This window comes from Plenodomus lingam, assembly GCF_022343315.1.
Source record: "Plenodomus lingam strain CAN1 chromosome Unknown scaffold_20, whole genome shotgun sequence".
NCBI classification, from domain to species: domain Eukaryota; kingdom Fungi; phylum Ascomycota; class Dothideomycetes; order Pleosporales; family Leptosphaeriaceae; genus Plenodomus; species Plenodomus lingam.
The window spans coordinates 317,903-336,007 of record NW_027093974.1 but is presented as its reverse complement, the minus strand read 5'-3'; the positions used below and the strand labels follow the sequence as shown (position 1 = coordinate 336,007).

At 45.7% G+C, this 18,105-nt stretch overlaps 8 protein-coding genes across 8 annotated transcripts; 4 read left to right on the top strand and 4 right to left on the bottom strand.

The window, feature by feature from the left end:
* Positions 1 to 5,401: 5,401 nt before the first annotated feature.
* Positions 5,402 to 5,644, top strand: IAQ61_011127 (uncharacterized protein; the record flags this gene model as incomplete). Its single annotated transcript, XM_066099060.1, has 1 exon — positions 5,402 to 5,644. One exon carries the CDS (start codon positions 5,402 to 5,404, stop codon positions 5,642 to 5,644), a length of 243 nt encoding a protein of 80 aa, XP_065950579.1.
* Positions 5,645 to 7,004: 1,360 nt separating this feature from the next.
* On the top strand, positions 7,005 to 8,447 carry IAQ61_011126 (uncharacterized protein; the record flags this gene model as incomplete). The annotated part of the gene is made up of 1 exon (XM_003843623.2): positions 7,005 to 8,447. The coding sequence occupies one exon, from the start codon at positions 7,005 to 7,007 to the stop codon at positions 8,445 to 8,447; it is 1,443 nt and encodes a 480-aa protein (XP_003843671.2).
* A 72-nt stretch (positions 8,448 to 8,519) lies between these two features.
* IAQ61_011125 (uncharacterized protein) lies at positions 8,520 to 9,469 on the bottom strand (the record flags this gene model as incomplete). Its single annotated transcript, XM_003843622.1, has 2 exons — positions 8,520 to 8,830; positions 8,911 to 9,469. The coding sequence occupies 2 exons, from the start codon at positions 9,467 to 9,469 to the stop codon at positions 8,520 to 8,522; spliced, it is 870 nt and encodes a 289-aa protein (XP_003843670.1).
* A 647-nt stretch (positions 9,470 to 10,116) lies between these two features.
* IAQ61_011124 (uncharacterized protein) lies at positions 10,117 to 11,425 on the bottom strand (the record flags this gene model as incomplete). The annotated part of the gene is made up of 2 exons (XM_003843621.2): positions 11,133 to 11,425; positions 10,117 to 11,046 (listed from the first exon to the last, which is right to left on the bottom strand). The coding sequence occupies exons 1-2, from the start codon at positions 11,250 to 11,252 to the stop codon at positions 10,117 to 10,119; spliced, it is 1,050 nt and encodes a 349-aa protein (XP_003843669.2). The 5' UTR covers positions 11,253 to 11,425.
* A 461-nt stretch (positions 11,426 to 11,886) lies between these two features.
* On the bottom strand, positions 11,887 to 12,072 carry IAQ61_011123 (uncharacterized protein; the record flags this gene model as incomplete). The annotated part of the gene is made up of 1 exon (XM_003843620.1): positions 11,887 to 12,072. The coding sequence occupies one exon, from the start codon at positions 12,070 to 12,072 to the stop codon at positions 11,887 to 11,889; it is 186 nt and encodes a 61-aa protein (XP_003843668.1).
* Positions 12,073 to 12,292: 220 nt separating this feature from the next.
* IAQ61_011122 (uncharacterized protein) lies at positions 12,293 to 14,262 on the top strand (the record flags this gene model as incomplete). The annotated part of the gene is made up of 2 exons (XM_003843619.1): positions 12,293 to 12,393; positions 12,474 to 14,262. The coding sequence occupies 2 exons, from the start codon at positions 12,293 to 12,295 to the stop codon at positions 14,260 to 14,262; spliced, it is 1,890 nt and encodes a 629-aa protein (XP_003843667.1).
* A 777-nt stretch (positions 14,263 to 15,039) lies between these two features.
* IAQ61_011121 (uncharacterized protein) lies at positions 15,040 to 16,289 on the top strand (the record flags this gene model as incomplete). Its single annotated transcript, XM_066099059.1, has 4 exons — positions 15,040 to 15,122; positions 15,179 to 15,447; positions 15,970 to 16,184; positions 16,231 to 16,289. The coding sequence occupies exons 1-4, from the start codon at positions 15,051 to 15,053 to the stop codon at positions 16,287 to 16,289; spliced, it is 615 nt and encodes a 204-aa protein (XP_065950578.1). The 5' UTR covers positions 15,040 to 15,050.
* A 1,274-nt stretch (positions 16,290 to 17,563) lies between these two features.
* Positions 17,564 to 17,911, bottom strand: IAQ61_011120 (uncharacterized protein; the record flags this gene model as incomplete). Its single annotated transcript, XM_066099058.1, has 1 exon — positions 17,564 to 17,911. The coding sequence occupies one exon, from the start codon at positions 17,909 to 17,911 to the stop codon at positions 17,564 to 17,566; it is 348 nt and encodes a 115-aa protein (XP_065950577.1).
* Between the last annotated feature and the right edge of the window lie 194 nt (positions 17,912 to 18,105).

Sequence of the window (18,105 nt, the reverse complement as noted above, 5' to 3'; positions counted from 1 at the left end):
AGTAGCGCTAGGAGTAGCTAGCGTAGTAGATAGGGGTTAATTATTTTAAGGGGTAGTGCCTTATTATTATAAGTAGGGTATATAAGGTTTAGCTATTAAAGGTCTATTATAGGGTTTCTAATTAGCGTCTAAATAGGACTAGTTTCTAGAGTATTAGAAGGGGGTTAGTCCTTTTCTAGATAATAGATTAGTCTAGGTAGGAGTAGACAAGGTAGGGTATAGGCAGCGTTTTATATTAAAAGCAGTAAGATAATCTACTATAGTCTTAAAATTATTATACTAATTCTATTAGAAAGCAAGATTTAGTATCCTTAGGGAAGGTGTAATCTTTATCTAGAGGTAGTAATACTACTCTAATTAAGGTACTTCTCCTCTAATAGCAAGACTCTAGAATTATAACTTAAAAGCAGGGAATATCTCTATATTAGTTATATATAGGCAGTTAAATATAGTCTAACTCTTAGCTATCTTATTTCTAGTAATAAAGTAAGTTTAAAGGAGGGTAATTATTTCCTTAGCTTTTTAGAATTAAAGACTTAGGGAATTAGATAGGTAACGTAGCTCTAAGTATTCTCTTGCTAGTCCTAAGCAGTGTCCCTAGACTAACGCTATCTAAGCTCTAGAAGAGGGGTAGTAATTAGCGTTAATTTCTAGCCTATCCTAGATAGATACTTGCTATTATCTAAAAGTAGGATTAGCACTATTACTAAGTATAGAGATATTTAGCATCTTTTTAGATTATCTCTTAGCTTTTATAGTATATACTATAGGGTTTAATATAGAAGCTAAAGACTAGCTAGGTTAGGTAGTACCCTATATCTCCTCCTAGAGGGAGGTATTATATAACTAATTAGTAAGTTACTTAACTTATTCCTCTAACCTCTCCTTTTTAGATAGGGTTAATATATATTTATCTTTAAGGGAGGTATTGCTTTAAGATTTCCTAGGAGCACAAGGTACCTTAAGAGATAGATAGGAAGCGGGTCCTTTAAGGAGGGCGTTGTTATTTAAGTCTTCCTTATCTAATTTCTTTCTATTAGTAAATAGGCTTTTAAAAGTAGCTAAACTAGATACCTTTCCTTTACCTTTGTCTAATATTTTGTAGTTAATAAGAATAATAAATCTTTTCTTTTTAGGGGGGTTAGTTATAGGAGGATATTAGCTTTGCCTCTAATTCCTCTAGGCTTTTAGTAGTCTCTAGGTCTCTACCTTAACGTAATCTAACGCGATTTTTCTAAAGGTAATCTAGCACTACCTATAGGTCTAGAAGTCTAAGCCTATAGGCTTTAGTCGTTAGAAGTTCTAATAGCTATTCTAACTATAGGGTTGCAGGGTTAGATAGCTACTAGAACTAAATTAGTAGCTTAAAATAATAATAAGTGCGATATTCTTAAATACTATTACTAGCTAGGATAATATTCTTCTTATAATATAATAACTTAGGTAGGTAGGGTATCTAAAAGGTATCCTATATAACTTAAAGGCATATAGGAGTGCGCGTCTATACAGAAAAGGATAAGATTCCTACACCTATAGGTCTTGTATAAAAGGATAAGAAGAACATGCCTATCTTAACTATAGGCGAGCTGTTCTCTATATATATCAGTAAGTCGGGCCTTTATCAGGCCTGACTTGGCATGGAACAATAGGCAGGCAATTCTGCCTCATTGTTACAGGCAGAGATTAGTAGTTGCCTCCCTTATCTACTCTAGTTGCTACTACCTAAAGTATCTAGTAAACTAACAATCTAGCACTTTATTAGGTAATATTATATTATAAGTATAGGACAGGCTTATATTATAGAGCTAAGTTACTACTTTAATAATTTTAGGCTAGAGCTTTATTAGTAGGTTAGCTCTAATCCTTATTTTTATTAATTTTGTTATAATCTCCTACCCTACTCTTTCTGCTCCTCTATTAGGTTTATAGGTATATATAGGTAAGCTCTTAATCTTAATACTATTATTAGCTACCTAGATCTAAAAGCAAGATTTGCTACGCTAAGGGAGTGTTATAATATTATTATCTTATATAATTTTAACTATACTAAGCTTAAAAGTTAAGTATTAAGCTCTTAAAATTTTAAAACACCTATATAATCTTATTAAGGTTTTTAGCTTATAGTAGATAGGTATTAAGCTTTCCTAAGTAGTTGCACTTTAATACTAAGATCTATTACTCTTAAGCTATACCTATTAGTATATTAAATAGATCCTATAATACCTAGTAGTATAGATATAGTAATCTTTCCCTTAGTTATCTTAATATAACCTATTAGGTATATATAATAGTGTAGTGCTTATATTTACTCCTAGGAGTTCCTTTAATCCTAATATTTATTACTAACTTAACTAGAGCTTTAGGCGCCTTAGGTCCTAAATAGCCTAATTATTAGTGCTAAAGCTCCTTACTATTATATCTTAGGTAAGTTATCTAGGATTATTAGGGTTATTTAGGCACTATACTTTAGATTATTAGATAAGGAGTAGAGGGCTTATATTCTAGAAAAGTTAAGTTAAACTTACGCAGTAACTTAGCTAATATAACGCTCTTTTCTAATAATCTAAACTATAAGGTAGTATCTAGCCTAAGGAACTAAACTCCTGCTTTAAGTAATTAAGCTTCTAATATAATATTTATATAAAAACCTTCTACTAACACCACGTTAGTAAGCACCAAATCTTCTATTTTTGGACCTCTTGGTCCATTAAGAGCATTAGGGATCACTCTAGTCCCTCTGCCTAAGATTAGAAAAGCTTAAGTTCCTGCTTTAACTGTTTTATATTTAACTAATCTAAACAAGCTTTCTTCTAGGTAGCTTATATTATTAACTAGGTGTACTACACCCCTGTTGTTAAGGATAGTGCTCTTTAATAGAGCGTAAGCTTTAAAGTCTATAGTTAAATAGATTCTATTTGTTTTCTCTACTATTAATATAGGGTTAATTAGTGCCACCTAGATACTACCTAGATAGGTAATTGCGTTTTCTTTTACCTTACTACTATAATCTTAATTAATAGGATAGGACTTAATTAGAGCTTTTCTTATCTCTTTAGATTTTTAATTGCTATTAATCTTTTTCTTAATCTCTAATTATTAAGTAGTAGTAAGCTTATTACCTATATTAGTCTAAGCTTTAATAATATTTTTATATTTAGGAGGTTTCTATATATAGGATCTACTATATAGGTATAAAGACTCCTTCTTAGGTTAATTAGAAGGTAGAGCTCCTATTATTATAAACACTCTAGGACCCTTAGAGCTTAATCTTATATTATTCTCTTAGAGAAGTAATAAATAGATCTTAGTAACCTATAGGAGGTTATAAGTTAGCTCTCCTATTACTAACTTTTTAATAATCCTTTAAAATATAGTTTAACCCTAATCTAGTAAGATCCTAGTAGATAAAGCTTCAAAATAGTCCTATACTATAAGCTATCTTTTAATATTAGGAACGTTATATACCTTAGCTTGCGTATATAGGATTATCTACTCCTTCTACTAGTAATTAGCGTTTTAGCTACTTATCTTTACCTTAGTAAGATAAGCTTTATACTATAATCTTACTAGTATTATAGCGCTTAAATTATTTAGTGCTAGGTTATTATAGAGCACTTAGATAAGTGCTTAGAGGGTTACTCTTCCTTAATTAATAAGCTCTATATAGGCTAGGGTAAGGATCCCTTAGTTTACTATATTATTAACCTATATAAAAAGGTTCTAGATTACTAATAACTTTAATACCTAATCTAATAAGCAAGCTTAGTACTAGGCTATTTAGAGTTTATACTACTCGCTTATTATATTAAATAGTATAATACCTATTAGTATACTAGGCTTAATTAGTTTATTCTTAAAGTAGTTTTTAGTATCCTAAGTATTAGGGTCTACCTCTACCTAGATCCTTTTAGTTAGGGTATAGTATCTAAATTAAATATACTAGGTAGGCTAGTTAGTTAATCTAGTAAGTAGGATATCCCCCTTTAGAATTTAGTTACTTATAGTAGAAGAGTAATAAGTAAGCTTCTACTTAAGAAATAGTATAAAAAAAGATAAAGCTTGCTAGCTTAGTATCTAAGTTAAATAATATACTTAAATAGATAGGATAATCTTTAATAAGGTAAAGTATAAACTAGGCTTATAACTATAGAAATCTAGATTACTAAGGTTAGGAATAATTTAGGAGATAGATTATTAGATTATATCTACTGTAATTAGACTTATATATATAGAGCTTTAGCTACCCTTACTAGAAGGTAAATAATTAGTAAACCTTCCTTACTAGAGCTCCTGCTTTTTATTAGGCACTTAGCAGTAAGCTAGCAGTTAATTAGATAGTGGGTCATGCAGGGGTATTAATTAGGATTAATTGGATCAAGATGCTCTATAATCTAGTTAATATCCCTCCTGCAACAAATACCTATAAGACTTAATACAGATAGTGTTAATTTGTTTAACAATTAATTAATATTTATTATCCTTATCTACCTAGCAAACCTCTATTATTTAATGTAACGTTATATATTAGTTAGGTATTATAGCGTATAATAGAATTAAAACTGCTTTTTATACTTAATTTAAACCCCTAATAATACAGTATATAACTACTTTAGATATATATAGGGATATATTTCTAGGTTATTTACGCCTATAGTATAAACGCTAGTCTACTATTCTACTATACGTAATTTTGTACTATAGTAAGAGGAAGTAAATATAATTAGAGTTCCTGGTAGAAGGTACGCTAGAGTCTACTATAGCAAAATAATTTTATTTATATTATTTTTCTAGCGCTAGGTAATAGTGCGTAGCTTCTTGCTAACTATTTAAGTATTTTTACCCTTCCTTTGCTTAATCTTTCTGCTACCTCTACTACTACCTCTATTACTACCCTTATAGTAGAATACTAACCCCTATACTACTATTTTACTGTAAACCATTTTAGACTACAGTGACACTAATGCTTTTAAGGCCTTTATTATAAATTTTACATCTTCTAGACGTAAGCGGTAACACAGCTATTGTAATGCGTTGTAGTAGCAGCTTCTATATCCACACTATTTATAACAGACGCTCAGAACGCGGTTAAGAAGATTATTAAGAGGGCCGACAATCAGTTGAAGCATCAATTTGGATAGCAGCCTAGAAAGCAAGTGGAGAACATGCTTGCGAAAGTTTATAAGCAAGAAGAGCCATTGAAACCAAGAAGAAAAATGAAGATACTGTATGAAAACAGTGTCGGTTAGGTCCACGAGTAACAGCAGTACTTGGTTAGTGATTGGGACACTGATCCACGCGCTGGCTGAACCGCCAGTTTATCCAGCATCTGCTACGGCTCCAATAAGACTAAAGTAAAAGTGCAGGCACTTATCCATGCCCCAATATACGTGCTACAGTCTTCATGTGGGGTCTAAGTATTGTTGATTCTATCTCACCTTCTGACATGTTCTTTTTGGTTTCACGTGCTGGGCCACCTTTCAAGTCTGGTAAGCAGCTCATTCACATTCCCGTCGAAGTTCCAGAAATAAATCGGCTCAGAACGGCCGATGATCGAGAACAGGACCAGAATATAGAAGATTTGGTAATGGGCAAAGAACAAATGTCTCACTCAATTGACTTGGCCTTTAGTATGCTTTTAACTTGACCATGAGCATGCGTAGTGAAGATCCCATCAGGGCTACCAAGAAGAAACGAGGCGAATTACATTTAAAGTCATTGGTCAACTACTTTGGGATGAAGAGGCGAGCATGTGTGTACCCCGCCTACCTGCTAGGCGTGGCATAGGCTCCTGTCCGCACAGCGTTCTGCCCTTGTAGCGGCTATAAGACAGACATTTCATGCCCAGTTTTTTTTGGCAGCGTTCAGAGTGCCTATTTGCTCTGATGGCTGTGTCGGAAACCACGTTTTGATGTCGCGTTCGGTTTGTAGGGTCCTTTCGATTTAGTCGCAAGCTAATTCTTGCAATATTCAATTTCCGCTTCCCTTTACAGTAGCATGCGGGAAGACATGGGTATTTCCCTAACTTGTTTCTCTGGAAGCATCAATATGTAGTCACATCGCTAATTACGGTAGGCTAAGGTGTCCAGAAAGTCTTAGGCAGACGTACAGATTTTGTCGGAGCGCCGCTCGTGTGTATTGACCACTTGCTTACGCACCGTTGCGCTTGAAATTGGGGCAGCTCTGAGGGTGTAGTCTATTGATATACTAAAGAATATCATGATCTTAAGTCTACGGTATAGTGCAATGGATCTTTGACAAACCTTGGACTTGGGTTCTGTTTCACAGCATGGTTTCGACCTACAAAGGCCAGCTCGTGAAACGATCCATATTCACCCACTACGTGCTATGGTACCATAGCTAGTTCAAGTTGCACAGCTCGGAGAATTTCTTGGATTAAAAAACCTTGGAGAATGCGATGATACTTTGACAAGCAGTTCATGATTGGTGCAGTGAAGAGAAATGACGCGTGTCGCGGCTACTGAGGGAAGATGTCTCGAATAGTACCAACACAAGGATGTTTAGGCTAGGAGTCAATACAGACGACACAAAACTCATGCCATTAACACAAAGCAGACAGTTCCTGCAGGCGGTGTGAAGGGATTCGTTGTGGGCAAGTCTTGGACAGTACCTAACGACCACCCCCCCCCCCACTATAAATTGTGGCACCCGCCAAATCCATTTCGAATCGAGCAATAAAAGCCGGCCAACGATAAACCCGCAGCTTTTGTATTCCTTCACCAGTACCCACTCTCAGTGCTATTGGCTATCAGGATCAACATTTGCAGTCCGTTTACCATTACCGACAGAAGAGATTGCTGTTTTCAACTTGGAATTTGCCGTCGGGTTTCTCTGAAGACTTCTCCGACTTGGTGGCTGCAGCTGCCCGTCGGATTAAAAACCGAAAGCCTTGTCGAATCCGAATTCTTCATCCTAGCTGAAGGAATCTGCACTGTTGCATATTCGCGTCGCTGTTCAACTGAAAGTCAACCTTTGGGTCATTCACCATGTCGGACAGTCGTGATCTCGAGAGTGCCCACGAAAGACATCAAGTTGGCCGAGTTCACCATGAAGCTACGGTCACACCCCCAATCGCACCGTCAAACGTGGGCTCGAATCCGCAAGAAGAGGAAGAAAGAATAACACAGATCCCAACCCATACGAGCCATCCTCTCCATCCCAAAACTACCATTCTTGGCCTCGCTAAATCGCTGACCGCTCGCTCCAACGCCACAGTGCTCGACCCGGGTCCTCCACCAGACGGCGGTGCGAAAGCATGGACACAGGCCTGTATGGGCCACCTCGTCGTATTCAATACATGGGGCATGATTGCCACCTTTGGTGTCTTCCAATCCTACTACACCTCTTCCCTCTCGCTTGAACCCAGCGCCGTATCCTGGATCGGGAGTCTGCAGATGCTCGGTCACTTCAGTCTGGGTATACTAACAGGCCGTCTTTTCGACGCGGGTTACTTTTACCATTCCATGGTGCCAGGCATGCTCTTCGCTGCGCTGGGCATGTTCATGACAAGCTTGGCGACGGAATACTGGCAGCTTATGATTACACAAGGGCTCATGAATGGGCTCGGCAATGGGATGCAGTTTTCCCCGGCCCTGTCGCTGGTTTCGACGTATTTTGCGAAGAACAGGGCGGTTGCGTTGGCCATCATGGCGTCGGGGAGTGCGACGGGCGGTTTGGTTTATCCCACCATCGCAAGGCAGCTTCTTCCCAAGATTGGGTTTGCATGGACGGTGCGTGTGATGGGATTTATGATGCTGGCTGTGGGTTCGTGTTATTGTTTGTTACTGCGTCCGTTCTTGCCGCCGCGGAAGTCAGGGCCGTTGCTTGAACTTCGTGCTTTCAAGGAGAGACCGTATAGTCTGTTTCTGATTGGGATTTTCCTCATCTGCTTGGGCCAGTATTTCGCCTTCTACTACATTTCTACCTTTGCAGTCGATATCCTGCATCTGCCTTACGGTAACTCCATCAACGTCCTTCTCGTTCTCAACGGTGTCGGCGTTCTTGGCCGTATCATCCCCTCCTACTTCTCCGACAAGTACACTGGGCCTTACAATATCCTCATACCCTTTTGTTTCATTTCTGCTATCATCTTGTTCTTCTGGCCACTGGTCAACAGCGAAGCGGCACTCTACGGTTGGGCCATCACTTTCGGCTTCTTTGTTGCAGGATTCCAGGGCATATTCCCAGCGGCACTAACGACGCTGACCAAGGATATGAGTAAAGTGGGCACGAGAAACGGACAGGGCTTTGCAGTGGTAGGATTGGGAACTTTTATTGGACCTCCGATTGCTGGAGCTCTGATTCAGAGCTACGGCGGGAAGTACATGGCTGCGCAGTTGTTCGCGGGTGCCAGTGTATTTCTGGGAAGTTGTGTGCTGGTGGTTGGGCGATATAGCGTTACGGGATGGAAATTTAAAGTACGGGCGTGATGATGGACGCGCAACGAGATAAGAGAAAATAAAAATTGTAAGATAGGATGGCAGTAAACAGAATATACATGGCTATGTCCTGAGCGGCACATAGGTCCCATTCAATCCACATCCCGGGTGTCCATCGCATGTCGAGATTGTATGAATATACCTCAACATACCCTTTTCTACCCGGAAAGTATGACTGTCGGGTGCTGGCTCCTCACTTGCTCTATCCAAACCTGGGAAGCCCACGTAGATGTTCACTGTTCCCATCTCGACATCAACCACATACCGCCGGTCAACGACGTGCACTGTCGACGGCAGACCCAGGGCGCAAGTGGACGTGTTGGTGCGTTGTGTGTCGGTGTATGCACCGCCTTCGAGGCGGGCGCAAGGTGTTCCTTGCGGTCTTGTTAATACAGTATTGAAGGTGGGTGGGGAGGGAACTAAGGCTGCAATCAAGTGCTAAACGAGAACTCACCGAACGGCACGACTACACTGGCATTTCCAAAGCGATCAAAATACGCATCGCCAGCCGCTTTGATGACCTCCCTTGTATCGCGCTGATCCGCTGGAATCACCTGCCAATTCTCCAACGAATTCCAATAGGCAGTTCCTGTCGCATTGAACAGCCAATCCCCTGCATCACTCACCAACGTCTCCACTTTCCATATAGCCTTGCCATCCCCTTCTGCCCGCACACCAATGACGTACGGATGGCTGGCGTTCGTTACAATGATTTCTGTGAATGCGCTGCAGAGGTCTGGGTCTAGAATCGAGCGTGAGGTTGTAATATTCAAAGGCGTCGAGAGAATAGAGGTAGGAGCCGAGAGGTTGCGGGGAAGAAAGTTTTCAGTATATGAAAAATTAGAGGCGATTTGAGAGCTGGTGTTTGTGAGGAGGGAGGGCGTGCCGAGAGCTTGTGCAGAGAGGTATAGAGATGTGAAGGAGGCAAGAAATTCGCGTTCACAGGGAGTTGCGCGAGAGGGGGAGATGGCAGAAAGGGAGATGGCAAGTATTGAAATCGAGAAAAGGCGCATCTTGCAAAGTGGAGATACGTGGGCACCCAATTGTCCACACTGGGCTTGTCTTTTTGGGTGTAGTGGTCAGGGTTGATCGAGATGGAAAGTGTGTATAGGCCAGGTTTGAAGCGGGCCCGGGGTGGTTTGAAATACGCATCACTTACACAGGGTGGTGGTAGGCGATGATGTCGTGGCTGAACTGCCGTTGCGGGCGCTATAATACACCTTGTAGGCGCTATAATACACCTTGTAGGCACTATAATACACCTTGTAGGCGCGGAAGCACCTGCATCTTACCCGAATGGCTCCCAAGATTGCGGGGCCTACCACTCACCAACAAGCTTTCAAGATTTCAATCTAAACAGGACCGCATGTATTGCGTCAGCTTTGTTTTGTGTGTGTGTGTGTGTGTGTGTGTGTGTGAATAAATTGCACTTGTCGTGCCATGCAATCTAGTCGTAGATTTTACCCATTACCGGTCAGAGTAGCGATGCTACGATGCATGACGTCCGTCTTACACGGCATCTGGGAGGGAAAGGTCGACATGGTTGGCAGCAGTCCTAGGAAGACCGTGGGACTCAAACGCAGTTGCAGAAAAGAGTAGACATGGATAGGTTGATTGACCAAGTACAGTACCTGTTATGCACAGCCCAAACGGTCATTCGCTACTTGTTCCTCTTGTAAATCTTGTTCAAGAAGGCGTCGAAGACTTCCTTCTTCAATCCTTCCTTCTCATCGATTTTGTCAATCTTTGCCCTCAGATCTGCAACACGCTCATCCTCCCACTGCTCGTAGAATTCCTTGAGCCTCAGTTCGTGGTACAGCTGCTTGACCTTGGCCTCTTTTTGCGAGTCTTTCTGGCCGTAATTTTCGTTGAGGAGCTGCCTTTGCTCGGGGTTGACTTTGCGTAGGGCCTGGTTGATCAGCCAGGAACACTTGTTGTCCTGGATATCGGTGCCGATCTTGCCGAGCACGTCTGGGTCGGCAAAGGCGTCCAGGTAATCATCCTGGGCCTGGAAGTACTCGCCCATGGGGATCAGGATCTCCTGTGCGGTTTGGAGGTTCTTCGGGGTAGCGGCGCCGACATAGTGGAGGGCAATGGCAACCGGGAGGTAGAAGGAGTAGAAGGCAGTCTTGTAGATGACGATGAAGGTGAACTTTTCCAGGCTGAAGTTGTCCAGGTTGACGTTGTCTTCGGGGGCGGTGATGAGGTCACATAGCTGACCACACTCGGTCTGGAAGGTGACTTCGTGGAAGAGTTCTAGCAGGTCCAGGTAGCTCTTGTGTCGGCGAAAGTGCTTTTTGAGGAGAACGTAGATGGAGGCCTCGAGCATAAAGGCATCGTTGATGGCAATCATGCCGACCTGGGGCACAAGATACCAGCAGGGGCTGCCACGGCGGGTCTTTGACGAGTCCATGATGTCGTCCGAGACGAGAAAGAAGGCCTGGAGGAGTTCAATCAGCCATCCCAGCAGGGCAGGGCCAAAGTAGTCGTCCGAAGCCGGGTCCAGTGCCTTGTCGGTGAGGATGGCGGTTGTGTCGACGACGGACATGCCACGATTGCATTTCCCACCCACGGTGTTGTAGTTGAGCGACTGGAGGAGATGGTGGTGAGCATCTGGCTATCAAGCCACCAAGGGCACTGCATGGTCTGATTGTTGGAGGAGGAGGGCAGCTGTACCTTTGTGAACCAATCAAGCGACTGCTGAGGCAGATTGTATTGTTTGCAGTGATGCTGCAGGTCTTGCACGATGCGCGGCCAGACGCTCTCAAACTCGGCTAATGTGGTTCGCGGGGGCATTTTCTTTTTGTTTTTTTTTCTTCTTCTGGTTGTCTGGTTGTGTAATTGTTGTAGGTTTGGAGGTTTGGAGGTTTGGAGGTCTGGAGGTCTGGATGTTTGTTTGTTTCCTATGCCCTCCCAAGGATTTCTGATTTTGATGTCCAGTCCTGAAATCAGAAGGGGGAGGGGTGATGAAAAAGGGTTGGTGGGGGGGGGAGGATTTGTTGTGCATGCAGCTGGTAATTTCCGATGGGCCAGTTGGGTGGGGGCTGGCTTCCGATGCCAATTGTACTCTAGTGTACGGAGGTAGGCTGGCTGGTGCCGGTACTAGTGACAACAACACATCTAGAGTACTCACTCCTCTATCTACATCAGTGCTAGGTCTGCGCATACTACGAGTGCCGGCATGATGTACACAGAGCTCGCCGACATCAAGTATATCCAAGTCTACAAGTCTACACCGGGCCACAACATGGAGTTTGGAAGACCTGGTAGAGTAGATGGGAGAGGGTAGCCACGATGGGCCTGGGTAGTAACGTTACAGTCCACGTCGACTGTTGTCTAGCACATACTGTACTCGAGGTACATGGCATACAACAGCCATCACGTGCATCCGTGCATCGTGCATCACGTGCTGTCAGGTACCCATGTCCAACTAACGTGACTTCCAAATCTTGAACATGTAGAAGTCGCCACCAGCTCCTCGGGGCAGGTGCATTGTGGCAGGTGGCAGGTGCATTTGTTGCAGGTGGCAGGTGCAGGCCGCAGAGTGGGCGGGCACGAGGCTCGCGGAGCTTCGGAGCCTCGCTCGGAGGATGAGGGGCGGCGGTCGGCGGTACATTTGGCCGTTGGGACCCTTGTTACGTGTATTTTGTTTGGTGTTTACCCCCCACACTGTTCATTGTTGCGGCCAAGCCCCAAGCATCAACAGACGCGTCCCTCCATCTCTCGGAATCTCTCTCCATTGTCCATGTCCATGGTACACACACACACACACACACACACACACCTTGTTAGTACCAGTGACCGGCCCACATCCTGCTAGGTAGAGAGAATTGGCCATGGGCGCATTGTCCCCAGCTGATGAGGCCCAGCTCAAGGCCCAGCTGCAGGATGCTGTCGTCTCGTCGACGGAACGTTGTCTATATCATTCAGCCAAGTGGTGTGTTCGAACGATTCCCACATGCATGACAGCAAAAGCAACGCCCGTCGCTTGTCTGAACTGATATTCATTTGACCAAGGGCTGCAGAACTGCTCAACTCCCTCCCCGCCGCCGACGACCACGCCGACTCGGACACAGATGTCGGCTCGCCCATGTCTGGCACACCGGCCCCCGCCACACCCACGCCCGCCATGAGCATCACCAAAGACCCCATCGAGGCCCGGCTCGAGGCTCGCGAAGCCCACCGCTTCCTCCTCGCCAAGACGTACTTTGACTGCCGCGAGTTCGATCGATGCGCCGCCGTCTTCCTCCCCGGGCCCCTCCCGCGCCTTCCTTCACAAGGCAAAGCACAACCACAGCCAACAGCCGCCTTGCCCACGACCCTCAGCCAAAAATCCCTCTTCCTCGCCCTGTATGCCAAGTTTTTGGCAGGCGAGAAGCGCATGAACGAAGACAGCGAGATGATTTTGGGGCCCCAGGATGGTGGCGTCACGCTGAACAAGGAGCTCCCCGCCGTCTCCGCCGTGCTGGAAGAATGGTTCAAGAAGTTGCCTACCAGCGGCCGCCGACCGCAGGGCTGGCTCGAGTACCTCTACGGCATGGTGCTGGCCAAGGGCAAAAACGAAGCGCTGGCCGTCGACTACCTGGTCAAGAGCGTGCACCACTACACCTTCAATTGGGCAGCCTGGCAGGAACTGCAGGGCCTACTGAATACGGTCGAGGAGCTTGGTAAGCTCGTCACGCGCCTCCCCCAAAATCTCATGACCTTCATCTTCCACGTCTCGGCATCCCAGGAACTGTATGCGGTCAACGAGCAGATTCATCACTCCTTGTCCCAGATACTCGACATCTTCCCCACCTCGGCGTTTCTGAAAACCCAACGCGCCCTCTTACACTACCATAACAAAGACTTTGACGACGCCGAGCAAATCTTCTCCGACCTCCTCATCTCCGATCCACATCGTGTCGACCACCTCGACAACTACTCCAACATTCTCTATGTCATGGGCATGCGCCCCAAGCTCGCCTTCCTCGCCCAACTCGCCACCGCAACCGACAAGTTCCGCCCAGAGACATGTTGTGTCGTCGGAAACTTCTACTCGCTCAAGTCGGAGCACGAAAAGGCTGTCATGTACTTCCGCCGCGCCCTCACCCTCGATCGCACCTTTCTGTCTGCCTGGACGCTCATGGGCCACGAGTTTGTAGAGATGAAGAATACGCATGCTGCCATTGAGTCTTACCGCCGCGCCGTCGATGTAAATCGCAAAGACTACCGCGCCTGGTACGGTCTAGGCCAGACGTATGAGGTCTTGGAGATGCATTCGTATGCCCTCTTCTACCATCAACGCGCCGCCGCGCTGCGCCCCTACGATCCAAAGCTCTGGATGGCAGTCGGCCAATGTTTTGGCAAAGTCGGCAAGATTATGAATGGCATCCGCGCATACAAGCGTGCACTCGTCGCAGGATCTTACTATGATGCCGGTGTCGGGAGCTCCTTTGGTAGTGGCGAGGTGTCTGGTCTCGGCGGTGGCGTCCTGGATCCAGAGGTCCTCTATCAGATTGCCTTGCTATACGAGCGGATACACAATATGAACGAGGCCGCGGCTTACATGGAATTGGTGCTGGCCCAGGAGGAGGGACCCGAGGGTGAGGAGGGCGCGGATGCGAGCGGGGTCGGCGTTACAGCGACGACAAGTAAGGCGAGGCTGTGGCTTTCGCGATGGGAGTATATGCGCGGCATGTATGCGAGGGCCATGGAGTTGGCCAATGAGCTTTGTCAGGATGGGGTCGAGGTTGAGGATGCAAAAGCCCTTGTTCGGGATATTAGGGCGAGGATGGAGGGAGGCAGAGGGGATAGCCATGTCTGATGTTGAGCTTTCAACAGGCTATGCAGCAGACAAGGAAGGTTTCATGAGCATTTTCGGGCGCACTAGGAAGTGATACCCTTTGGATACATTAGACACAACATGGAAAAGAATGCACGATTCACAATCCGAAATCCGCCCTCGAACTCTCTTGGGCGTCCCAAGCACAGGTTCCCTGTGTCGTTTATGTTCCATCCTTTGTTCTTGACACCCACACCCACCCCTATTCACTGATATCATGAGCGTGCATAGGGCGCTTGCTAGAGTAAGCATGCATTGGCTCTGCAGCTTCAATCGGTTTTGTGATGACCGACCTATCAAGGCATTCCATTGCTGCTTCTCTTTTGATATACTCGTCATCCACATGGTGGCTCATGTACATGTACGGTACCGAGAGTGAATGTGGAACCCTTCACCAAGATGATGTGCATTACTGGACTCCACAATAGCAGATGATCTTTTTTTGAGCCTCATGTTGAAATCATTATCATCAAGAGGTATCTGACCGGTGGTCATCACTTGAAAACCCGGTCGGCGTGAAGTCTTTTTCATCACCTGGCAATCATGGCCGATTTCATTCGCTTCACTGTTGAACTGGCTCTAAATCTCTTTACTCTCTTGGTTGCCCTTCTCAATAACTACGCAATCTCTTACACCTGATTCAAAGAAGCGGTAAAAAAACACCCTTACAGAGTCGTGTAAACGCCCTTTTCAATTCTACCCAAGCCTAGTCTCCTAACTCTTCGGCGTCCTAAAATAAACAAATGTTCGGTTACCGAGCTGGTCTTTCGATGATTCCGATGAGGGGTCATTCCTTGATAGAAGCACAGAGCTTCTACGAACTCGAGGCCTTTGTCGACAACGTTAAGAGATTCCCTTTGCTCTCCCTGGATGAAGACGTGACGGAAACGATAAACAGGCCCACTTGAGCTATCGGCCATCTCACCTCTTTCCACGAGACCCATTGATTGGCAGAAGCTATGCCTCGGGCCTTTCTCTCCAAGCTCCGCAACCGTCTGCACTGGCACCAGCTATTGTACAGATGACTGCTGCGCCCCCGGTGGTGTTGTATGAAACCATGGATCATCTGGTTCGTATTGTTGCCAGGTCTTATGGGCTTCCGGCCGCTTCTGCTGGAGCTGTGGCGCCCGAGACAGCAGAGGAGAAGGACAAGAGGGAGTTTGAGGAGTGGGGGCGGGCAAATGGGAAGTAGCATCAAGCGTAGTCTGGAATATACAGTTGTTATAAAATAGTCGTATATATATATATATGTGTGTGTGTAAGAGAGAGAGAGAGAGCAAGAATGGCGGGGCTTGATATTTCACGAAAATGACGCCCTGAATTTTAGGATCCCTGCTCTCATCGATCGAGCATTTCATACCGAAACACTAACCATCATGTCGATTCTCAGGGGCAATGTGTACGACAGGTGGTTCATGCGACCAGAACAGCATCCACTTAGTGTTATAGACCTCTCGCGATTGTCTTGTTACTACCTGAGGAGACCGTGTTCCTCAATCATTGATTTTGTGGACGACACCAGGGACTTTGCATCTGTTTTCGAAAACATGATGTTATAAGATACGCTGGTCACTCTGGATCGTATCGTAATGATAATCAGAAGTCGTACCGGAGGCCTGACTTTCTTTGGTCTACCAAGTCACCGCCTTAGGTTCATCGAGCGAGCGCAGCAACAACTTCTTATCCAAGCCCCGCAAGACGTCGTAGCGCTTTCACCAGGTTAGCCAGGTTCCATCATCCAGCCAAGCAGGTAGGAAAGCGTGCAGATGAGCAGAAACGTGCAGCCAAGAGGATGTGCGAGATCAACCAAGCGAAGGGTATTCTTTGCGATGAAGGGCGCATAAGGGCTTGTGGCGAAGTGGGCGCCGTGTTCGAGTTTGAGTATGAAGCATGGAAGAAGTCGAGTGAGTGGGCAAACCAGAGGAAGTGAGTAATACTGATGTGTTACAGCCGAAGCTCCAAGCCCGGGTATCAAAGGATCTGTGGGCAAGTATTATCCATCTTGTTGAAATTGAAGTCGGATTGGGTGTCGGATAGTCTATACCTTTTTGAGCATAGGTTGAATGGTGTGCATGTGGTCAACCACGTGTGTCTGCTTACATACATTACACATGCCTGGCTAGTGCTTCTCATCATGGCTCTGAAGAACAAAGTTTGAGACTTGAGGGGATAGCTAGCTAGCTAGCTACTCTACCCTTGTTCTGATGGAATTGATCAGGGGTTGCTTGTGTGGACTGTCCCTTTTGTAGTCTTTGTCCATTTCCTTGTCTTTACTTGTGGCTTGGAGCATGCGATAGCAGAAACGTTGAACTCTGCATGACTATGTTCGTTTCTGGAAACGAACGATTTCTTCGCGGTCCTGTAGGGTTGAAAGCGAACTTGCATCGCTCCACTCAAAATTTGATGGCAGTGGGCAAGGAAGGCAGATTGGAAGGAAACTTGATCGTTTCGCAGATAAATAACAAGCGAGTTACACAATGTGTCGGAATCGATAAGCGAAGCTGGCGGCTAGATCGCCTCGGGTCACATTGTATTGGCTGACCCCAGACACGGCACAACAGCGGCCGCAATGATCGTTAGGGTGGGCTTCGACTGGATGGAACTCGGTACCTCTCTACTACACCCATGTATACCACAATATTCTTTTGAGGTTGCTTTTGACGGGGTCAATCTTTCTTCCGATGTGCTGGGCAAAAAGATCAGTCACGAGGAAAGGTGTGAGCAAGTAGTGGAGTACCAAGTATGTAGGCTTGCCAAGTACCGGTACCGCGATGATCCGCAGCTGCATCACACCGTTCACTGCTGCGGGGTCCTGGTAAGGCGGAGATGGGGTGCAATTCATACATGCAATCTCTCTTGATGGAAACTGGGCCTCGTGTCACCCCGCAGATAAGGCGCGTGGTAAAGCTGCCAGTGCCAGCCTAGGCCATTGGTGTTTGAGGTTGTGCAGTGATATTGGGAGCAGCAGACGGTACCTACTAGGCCGGTAGGCGCGCAACGTTGATGTGCTTGAAGGCTCGACAGCGCGTGACGCTTGGTGGCGCCACCAGGTAAGTACTAAGTAATGTGCGGTAGGTAGTATCTTGTGGACTTGGGTTGACATGCTATTGGCCTACCTACTCGAGCTTCAACGCCAACCTCCAGCATGGCTAGGAATGCAAGGGTTGTCAAATGCTCCGCGGACAGTGGCCATGGCTGGACTGCAGGAATGTGCTCTGAATGGCTGCTGCTGATCAGCAAGAGGGAGATTGAGTAAAGCTGGGTTTGCCTTGTCTCTACGCCATCATAGGGGTGGATGGTGCGGCCAAAGTGCGGTGAGCAAGCTGATGCTCCGAACAGGGTTGCTCCCGTCTGCGCCCTGCCTCTGCGTCTTTTGTCCAGCCCAGGTTGGCAATCTGGTATTTGTCGTGACGTAGCCATGAACGGCGAGCTCAAGCAGCCTTGTGCCACCGGCAAGGCTTATTGTCCTCTGTCCAACTTCTTGATGCACGGCCGGACTGCAGAGGCTGAAGGAAAGGCTTTCGTGCCGGGATTTCCTCGTCCAGCCTCCGTACACAATACGGTAGCCCCAAGCGACGGCCATGAGGCGAGAAGGAGAGCCTGGGGTGTTTTCAGATGGATGTGGATACATGGCTGCATCCTGCAAGCAATCGACACGGTACGGTACTCTAGGGCTGGGAGGGTTTCCAAATGTCGTCTTTGTAGTAGGCCGGACGCATTTTGTGTCGTCAAATGGCACTGTTGCCCTTGGCCCACTCGTTACCTTCCTACAGTAGTCGCGCGCACGGTCGTCAATCCGATGGAGGGGAAACATCGGCCCGTTGT